This window comes from Tarenaya hassleriana, unplaced genomic scaffold (genome assembly GCF_000463585.1).
Source record: "Tarenaya hassleriana unplaced genomic scaffold, ASM46358v1 Cleome1, whole genome shotgun sequence".
In the NCBI taxonomy this organism is placed as follows: domain Eukaryota; kingdom Viridiplantae; phylum Streptophyta; class Magnoliopsida; order Brassicales; family Cleomaceae; genus Tarenaya; species Tarenaya hassleriana.
This window is the reverse complement of record NW_010960187.1, coordinates 9,714,241-9,723,326: the sequence shown is the minus strand read 5'-3', so window position 1 is coordinate 9,723,326 and position 9,086 is coordinate 9,714,241. Positions and strand designations below refer to the sequence as shown.

Below are 9,086 nucleotides of genomic sequence, written 5' to 3'. Positions count from 1 at the left end.
AACCGCTGAAGATTCCCGTGTTTTAAGTTCACGATTTTCCTGAAGGACTCTTTTAAATTCATTTTCTTTATCAAGCCAACTTTGCTCAAGATGTAGCAATTCCTCAATTTTCTTCAAAGAAAACGCCTCCCTGGCTTTAAGCTCCTCGTTTTCCTGAACAACAGCCCGCAACTCATTCTCTCTCTCCAGAATACTTTGCTTAAGATTTGACAACTCCTCAATCTTCTGAAGTGATGTAGCAACTTTGGCTTTGAGCTTTTCGTTTTCATCAATAGAAGCCTTCAGTTCATTATCTTTATTGAGCAAGCTCTGTTCAAGATTTGATAACTCTTCAACCTGCATAAGTGATGAAGCCTCCTTAGTCTTAAGCTCCTCATTCTCGCAGTTGACACCATATAACTCATTTTCTTTAATGAGCAAACTCTTGTGAAGATTTGACAACTCCTCAATCTTCTGAACAGATGAAGCAGCTTTGGCCTTAAGCTTTGCATTTTCATCAATAGCAGCCTTCAGTTCATTTTCTTTATTGAGCAAACTTTGTTCAAGATTTGACAAATCTTCGATCGTCTTAAGTGATGAAGCCTCCTTAGACTTAAGCTCCACATTTTCGCAGATGACACCATGTAACTCATTCTCTATAACAAGAAAACTCTTATTAAGATCTGATAACTCCTCGATCTCCTTTTGGGATGAAGTGTTTTTTGCTTTGAGGTCCTCGATTTCAAGAATCAAACCCTGCAACTCGTTTTCTTTATCAAGCAGACGCTCTTGCAGCTTTGACAACTCCTCAATTTTCTTCAGATAAGCAATCTCCCTTTCCCTGAGCTCCTCGTTTTCATGAATAGTGCTCTGCAGTTCTGTTTCTTTATCTGCTAAGATCTCATTTACCTTTGACAGCTCCGAAACCTTTTTAAGATAAGCAGACTCCCTTTCTCGGAGTTCCTCATTTTCCTTAACAATGGTTTGCAGTTGGGTTTCATTATCAGCCAACCTCTCATTCACCATTGACAACTCCTCGATCTTCTTAAGATAAGCAACCTCCCTTTCTCTGAGCTCATTACTTTCTTCAATAATGCTCTGAAGTTTGGTTTCTTTGTCAACCAAGCTTTCTGTCGCTATCGATAACTCCTCAATCTTCTGAAGATAAGCAGCCTCCCTTCCTCTGAGCTCCTCAGCTTCTTGAATAAGGGTCTGAAGTTCGGTTTCCTTATCAACCAAACTTTCATTCACCTTTGATAACTCCATGATTTTCTCCAGCAAAGAGGATTCCCTTTCTCTGAGGTTGCTGTTTTCTTCAGTGATATGTTTAAGCTCATCTTCTTTATCCAAGAAGTTCTCTTTAAGCTTCATGCTCTCAGCTTTCGCTTCTCCAAGAATTTCCTGCAAATACTTAACCTCCTCCTCGAGTTCGTTAACATTGTTTCTGGACGTGGCTTCTTCTTCTTTTGCTGCACGTGCCTCTTCCGCGCTTTCTTTAAGCAAATTCTCCAGCTTGTTTATTTCCTTCTGCAGAGAGGAAGCTTCTTCTTCTGATTTTTTCACACGATCCATCAAATGAAGTTCTTGTTGTCCCCACCCATTCTTAGAATTCTGGAACTCATGCTTGTTATCCTCGAGAGCACTTGTCAAATCGGCAATTTCATGCCTTGCATCTTCGAGCATTTTCTCATACTTCTGATTTGTTTCTTTCACAGCCAACTTCAAACTTTCAATCTCAGCTACATGGCTCTCAAGCTCTGCTTCACATGTCAGGAGCTTCTTCTTCGCCTCTTCTGCTTCACTGGATACTTTCTGCAAAGCCACCTTTAAGCTTTCAATAGCTTCCTTGCTCTCCTCTTCTTTTTTCTTAAAGCTTTCCAACTCGCTTTCAAGGTCCCTCTTTTCTTTCAATAGGTTATGAATATCTTCTGTTGCAACCTTTTCATTGTCCAAAGCCCTAGCCATTTCCTTTTCCGCAGTTTCAAGGTCAGATTTCATTGATTCGATAACCTTTTTCAGCTTAGAACTTTCTTCCTTTGCGATGCAGGCTTGGCGTACTGATTCCTCGAGATCTTGTTTTTGTTGTTCAATCGTCATCTCTAGCATCTCTAGGGCTTCTCGTAGTGTGTCATTGTCTGACTTTGCCTTGTGCAGCAGCTGACTGTTTTCCTCTGCCTGCTTCATAACAGACTCCATAGATTCTGAAGCAGATCTCCTCAACTTGTTTGATTCTTCAACTTGTTTTTCTAGTTCATCGACCTTTTTCTTCCACTCTGCTGCCAAGTTATTAGCACAAGATTCAGCTATTTTAGCAGCTTCTAGATTGACATGAAGCTGTTCTATGGCACCTTCTTGCTCCTCCAGAGTTTTCTCAAGGATACTAACTTTCTCGAGTTTCCCCTTCAACATTTCGATTTCAGATTTTAGCTTGGAAACCACCTCGTTTCCTTCTGTACCCACTTTTTCTTCCTTTGAACCGAGAAAAACCTTTAAACGGCTTAACTCGGAAGAAAGAATCTCCACCTTCTCGGCCTGAATTTCCGCGATCTTCGTGGCTTCCTCGGCGTGGTTGAGTGCCTTGTTCTTGGCATCAGCAGTCATGGCCAATTCTTGTTTAACCCTCTGGAGTTCTTCTGTGGTAGAGAGGAGAGCTGAAATGTCCAAAGTGTGCTGGTTTCTGATAGATTCCACCTCTTTCAGCCACGCTTCTTTTTTCTGAACAGCCTCGATTCCCGCATGTTCCAGTTCAACTGCTCGTAATTTCTCAATCTCGGAAACTTCCTCAGCTCGTTTCTGAGCTTCCAATGCCTCTCTGAGTTTCTCATTGGCTTCTTCCGCCAATTTCTCAGATTGTTTAAGATCATCAAGTGCCTTAGCTTTCTCTTTCTTGAGAAATTCTATCTGCTCATTGGCTTTCTTTAGATCTTCTTGAACTTGATTCAGCTGAGCCTGCAGATCAGATCCCTTGACCAACCCCAACCGTGGTTGCACTTTCTGAAATATCACAACAAAATACAGGTAAGCTTTTTTTTCCAGTAAGAAAACCCTCAAAACATTGCACATGAAAGGAATAGATTTTACGTCAGTGCATCAGACTATATGATATCGGGAAATTCCATATACCACCTTTCCAGTTTCAGATTCATTCTTAGTTCAAGAACTGCATTCCCTAAAAGATATGATATATCTCGAAAGCTTGTAGTTTACATTTCATTTTGGCACGGGATTTCTCAAAACCAGCATGCCCAAGATGTTCAAAGCTCTACACTCAAAAACCAAAACAACAATAATCGAAAGGTGGGCTTCCAATTACATGCCTCGGGTGGAGTAGGAACCCTAGCATTCCGCCGATCAGAAACAAGCTTCGAGTTAACTGATTGTGGGGATCGATCAAGAGAAAGACGCGAGCTTGGCAATGGAGATGGTGAATTACCATCTGATTTAGCAGCCGGAAGTTTACTCACTCTAGGAGCTGGTGGAGATGGTTTGCTCCGAGGAGTCTCCAGTAACCCGGTCCTGTGACAAACCATATAAAATCACCACAATGTCTCACAACTATCAAAGACACTAAATGCACATACAGAACACCATCTCCAAACCTATCAAACTGTGGATCTACATGTACCTTTACCAAAAGAATAACAATTATGCTAGGGAATTATACAAAACATACAAAAGGGTACAATTTTACGAGCGGTGCAGGCATAATTTGCATTGGATATTCAGGATTCAAACATTTTCTGCTCGGTCGGGAATAACTTGAACTTTTTTCCTGCCATCAGACCCTGTTCATCTCAAACTACAGATCCAATGATCAAAAGTTGCATATCATATGCATATGCATATGCATATATATATATATATATATATATATATATTATGATATTATGCATTTGATTGTGTTGAAAAATGGTCCAACAGCAAATTCTCACAGAGAGTAATTGAAGGAAAAGAGACCATAAATCTCAAGATCGAGTGATGACAAAAGGAAGACACTCTCATATTACAAAATTACAGGAGAGGACTTTTGAAGTCACAGTGACCAAAATGAGAGACGGACATTTTTCCAAGAGAGTCAAGATCCAAATAGATATGGCGATTTACTCAAAACAATCAAGCAAAATATCAGATGAATTACCAAAAAAACTGCCCTGAGAAATGTGACACACAATAGTATCCGACATATTACATTCCAACAAAGAAATAATCAGAACTCAAACATCTCAGATTCAACTGCCACTGAAGTAAAAAGAACTTGTTGCAGAGAAAGAACGAAATACCCACTTGGTTCTCGACGCCATTGTTGCAGGAGAAAAAGCTTCAAACGCAAGAGGCAGCACAGAATGCAGAGAGAATCAAGATTCACAGAAAACCCCAAAATTCCGAGGAATGAAACTCAACTTCCGACATGAATGCGAGATGCTAACAAGAACCCGGATCGATCCTGGTATGATGTTTTGTCTTCCCCGGTTCGAATTGGTCGCTGCTCCAAAAAAGTAATGAGCTTTACAACCAAACACAGAGATATTTTTGCACTAAGAAACCAGAGAGAAGAAGAGACGTCTGGGTTATGGAACCTCCACAGAGTGGTCACCCTCTATCTCCCTCTCTCTCGCTACCATATTAGTTTTCTTTTCCTCTGATTTTATTTATTTCCTTTCCACGCCTTTATTTTATTTAATCAGACTAAATTAATTGTCATATTAAAAGAAAAAGGGAAGAAGACGAGGAGAATGGAGATGAAAGGACGAAATTATCCCTGAGACTTTGTACATTTATTTAATTTAATTTAATTTAATAAAAATTATATGATTCGATTTTATATACGTGTTAAATATTTTTTTTTTAGTGGAGTCGAGGCTTAATTTGTACATGAGAGGCAGGAAATCTCCAACTATTAATTTACTTTTTCTTTTTCTTTTTTTTTTTTGGCAAGAAATGGCATGATCCATTTGTGGGTTCATGTGGAGTCATGTGCCTTCAATAATTTATGTTTCCATGTTACAAAATCCAAATCATATCACTTGGATTGTCTCTCTTGGGTCATAAAAATTTCTGTATTTTATTTTTTATTTTTTTTGGTCACCGGAATTTGCATTTTCTTTTTAAATCCACTAAATACATACATTAAGTCGAAACCCACTCCTTCTAAAGTGGGTTACTATATTATCAACACAACAAATTTTAAATCCCATTTCTAATTCTCTGTTGTTGTTATAATAATGGTAAAATGAAACAAAAATAAAATACAACGCATTTTTTTTCCTCTTTTGTTTTACCATTTTTTGTTATCTTTTTTTATTCATAGTTTATTTCTTCTGATATTATTAATCAAATGGTGAAATTTTATATAAATATATGAATTTTATTCAATAAAAAAGTAGAGTAATCGCATATAAATACCTGAATTTTTATAAAATTCCTAAATAAATACCTGAACTATAAAATTTTAAAATCAATACCTGAACTTTTTAAAACTTCCATATAAATACATAAACTTTTAAAAAACTTCCAAATACAACCAAAATCTATTAACGCCGTTTAATTTATAACGGAACCGATGACTCTACTGATTAACGCCGTCAATGGAAATTGTTGTATTTGGAAGTTTTTTAAAAGTTTGAGTATTTATATGAAAATTTTGAAAAGTTCAAGTATTGATTTGGGAATTGTATACCTCAGCTATTTATTTGGAAATTTTACAAAAACTCAGGTATATATATAAAATTACCCCTAAAAAAATTTTAAAAAATCAAAACATATATATACACACTTATATACATATACATACACAAAAAATATACACAGTTATACAAATATATATACACATTTAACACATATGTGTATATATACACACACATGCATATACACCTACACAAAATATACACATTTATATATACACATGTAAAAGAACGGATAAAAATTGAATTGAAACAAACACCCCACTACTAGTTAAATAAAAAAAATTTAAAAAAGAGAACCTAAGCTTATAGAACTACATTCTCTCTGCTTACATAATGGGGGAGTGACTATTCCCAATCTACATTGAGTGAGATTATAACATTGATAACAAATGACCAAACACCAAGTAGACGAAAGAATAAAGCCATTACACGGCCACGGCCACCGATCACAAGCTCGAGATCGGATCAGACCCGACGTCTTTCCGTACGCCCGAGCTGTTCGAATGGAATGTGTAAGACTGAGCGAGCTGGACAGCGTCCTGAACCCGCAGCCTCGTCCCTTGCTGTCCAACTACCGTGGCCGCGGTTCTAGCGGCTAAGTTTCCCATCCCCTTTAGCTCAGAAACCCCTCTTAGTATACCGTATAGGATTCCCGACGCATACGCATCTCCAGCCCCGCAAGTATCAACGGGCACACACGGAAAAGGCGGTATATATATGGCCTCTCCTCTTACGCCGATGTATGACCCTTTGTGGCCATCGGTTACGGAAACAAACGGGACAAAGTGGCTTAGGTACCTCGTGGCCGAGATGGGACTTTCCTCGGGGGAGAAATCACAGAAAGCTCTCGCCTCGTCACTATTTGCAAACACAATGTCTGCGTAGTTACCCACGATGTTCCTGAAAAAACGGTAAGACGTCGTTTTTTTGCCCTTTTGTTATGAATAATTGATTCAATTAGAAGATAGTGAGGAACAACTCACCAGAAATCATCGTAGTGCCTCTCTATGCAAGATACGTCTGACGCTGTCACGGCAACAAGGGCTCCGCATCTACGAGCTTCTTGGCATGCTTTTGTTATGGTCCTTATCGTATCGGGCAATTCAAACAAGTAGCCTTCCACAACAAATATGCTTGTCTTGGATATTAAACTAGCCAAACAAGAATCATAATTAACAGCTGAAGATGTTCCCTGAAATTTGTACATGAAAATCAGTTTGTAACTCCCTCATCTCAATCTACATTGAAAGACAAAATCATTTTTTTTCCTAAACATATATGAAAAAGAAAATATCTTTTAGTTTGATGCTCAAGAAAAAAATCTCCTCTTTGATGTTTCCAGTTCATACAATAAAACATCGATAAAAAGAAGGCTCTAAGCCTTAGCAGACCTGTCAGTAACTTCTGACTATGCAATCGACTTGAACGAAAAATGAACCGACATATTGCTAGAAGTTTTTGCTTATTATCAGAATCCTACCTGATACGCAAGCATAGTACGTTGTGCATCGGGGGTTGTAAGAACTATCACTGTTCCTGTCGTTCCATCCTTGATTGGCGCAGAAAGAAAATTTACATTGGCTCGAAGTAATTTAGTCCTACATAACAACAAATTGGATGCCATAAGAGTTAACCAACTCATGCAAGAAAGGAGAATCACAACAACTGATCCAGTGAACTCAGACAGAAATTTTCTAGTAAATGTCAACTATCAAACTCGCCAGTTTCAGGTTATATGGCAAGAATAAAATAAAAGCCAGTGAAGATATGGTTCAAAGATTAACAGAAAGTCCAAGGGAACAATTTGCATAAATGATTGGTATCAGGCCCATCGGCTATCATTCACCATGTAAGTTCATTAATCCCCAACTCATGGATTATCTCCTAACCAGTCACAGCAACAAGTTTATCAGATTCAGTGACGTGGATGACTAGAAAATTATGATAGAACTAAAAGGATGACAACATTTATTGGTAAAACAGCTTCAAACCTGTAAAAGCTGCCCAAAGGGTCGCCTCCTATACTTCCTGCCATCGCTACATTTAAAGGAGGGCCATCACTACATTTAAAGGCGACAGACCGGCCACCTAATCTAGCCAATGCCACAAGAGTATTTGATAAAGACCCTCCAGCCGCCGCCTTATAGCTACATCCATCCATTGCTTGCAATACTTTACCCCTTTCCTCGTGATTCACAACTTTCCTCGTCCCCTTCTCTAAACCCAGTTTCGCTAGAAATCCATCGTCCACAACACCGGAAAAGTCTACCTAGAACATCTCAGAGCACAGTGATATCAGGACAATGCTCATTAGCTTATACCAGTAGAACAAGAACAATTGAACAGTGTACGAACCTTAAAACAGAGGCAACAAGATAGCATAGCAAACTGTAAGAGATCAAATATATAACATTGATTGGCTAAATGGGTCTTTCTGTGATCATTATCTAAACCTAACTACGATCTTATCATTGCTATAACTGGATCATTCTTGTGACTAAACCCAGAAATATTGGAAGAATTGATTATAACCCATTCTAAAACCTAAACTGCTCCATCGAAATCAATGCGACCCCCCAATTGAAGGAATACGAATCTTCGTCGTTGCAGAAACTAACTAGGTAACCAAACTCACCATGGCTTGTCCGAGACCCAAAACATCCCATCTCTCAGGCGAGGAAGAGGAAGAAACATCTCCGCCTTCGATCTCTTCCTCATCTTCTTCGCTCTCATCACCAACTACATCGTTCTCCTCTTCTTCGCCTTCATCCGCATCATCAAAATCACCTCCATTACTGTTACTTCTCCTACCATACCTACATACATCAGAAACCCAGAAACCCAATTGCCTCTTTTCGGCCATGGAATTCATTCCGAAGCTCACCGAGCCTCTGAAACCGCGGAAAACCCAAGTCGATGCCGTTCCATGCGTGCCTTTGTGGTGATATATACAGGGGAGAGGACGGAGAGACGAATTAGAAGCGGTAATGACGGAAACATTGAAGGAGAGAGAGGTAGAGACATGCGAGAAAAGCGAGAGAGACATGATTTTGGGGATCAGGGTTTATTCTCTTTCCTTGGTTCAAAGCTTACGTAGGGCTCATCTTCATCCACAAAGCCGGAGAGAAGAAGATCGAAGGGACCAACTCTCTCTCCCCGCGGCTAGTGGGTTGGAAAACGAGGATAAAAAAAATGACTCCCCTGACATAAAAATAAAATAAAATAAGTTTTAAAAAGCCCAAAATATATTTATTTATTTTTAATTTGTGATTGTTGTTCCTGTAATTAATAATAAAGTGAAATTGTATGAGAATAATATATTTATAAATTCATTTCCTTTAAGAAGCTAGGAAATTAAGCCTGGTAAGTATCTTTCTAAATTCCTGTTTTACCAAATAATATCTCTTTTATTTAGAGATTAGA

At 38.5% G+C, this 9,086-nt stretch overlaps 2 protein-coding genes across 3 annotated transcripts in view; both read right to left on the bottom strand.

Moving 5' to 3' along the window:
• Nucleotides 1-4,612, bottom strand: part of LOC104821726 (putative WEB family protein At1g65010, chloroplastic) — a 5,551-nt gene extending 939 nt beyond the window's left edge. Inside the window, exons 1-3 of one of the 2 annotated variants that reach the window (XM_010552693.2) lie at nucleotides 4,264-4,612; nucleotides 3,297-3,495; nucleotides 1-2,973 (exon numbers count right to left, since the gene is read on the bottom strand). In XM_010552693.2, the coding sequence (XP_010550995.1) occupies nucleotides 1-2,973; nucleotides 3,297-3,495; nucleotides 4,264-4,280 (3,189 nt within the window). In that variant the 5' untranslated portion in view covers nucleotides 4,281-4,612. The remainder of the gene's footprint in view (nucleotides 2,974-3,296; nucleotides 3,496-4,263) is intronic. The other variant, XM_010552700.2, reaches the window with a different exon arrangement.
• Nucleotides 4,613-5,884: 1,272 nt separating this feature from the next.
• Nucleotides 5,885-8,835, bottom strand: LOC104821716 (uncharacterized sugar kinase slr0537-like). Its single transcript, XM_010552681.2, has 5 exons — nucleotides 8,299-8,835; nucleotides 7,655-7,932; nucleotides 7,144-7,261; nucleotides 6,647-6,855; nucleotides 5,885-6,563 (listed from the first exon to the last, which is right to left on the bottom strand). Exons 1-5 carry the CDS (start codon nucleotides 8,707-8,709, stop codon nucleotides 6,110-6,112), a joined length of 1,470 nt encoding a protein of 489 aa, XP_010550983.1. The 5' UTR covers nucleotides 8,710-8,835; the 3' UTR covers nucleotides 5,885-6,109.
• Nucleotides 8,836-9,086: the final 251 nt, after the last annotated feature.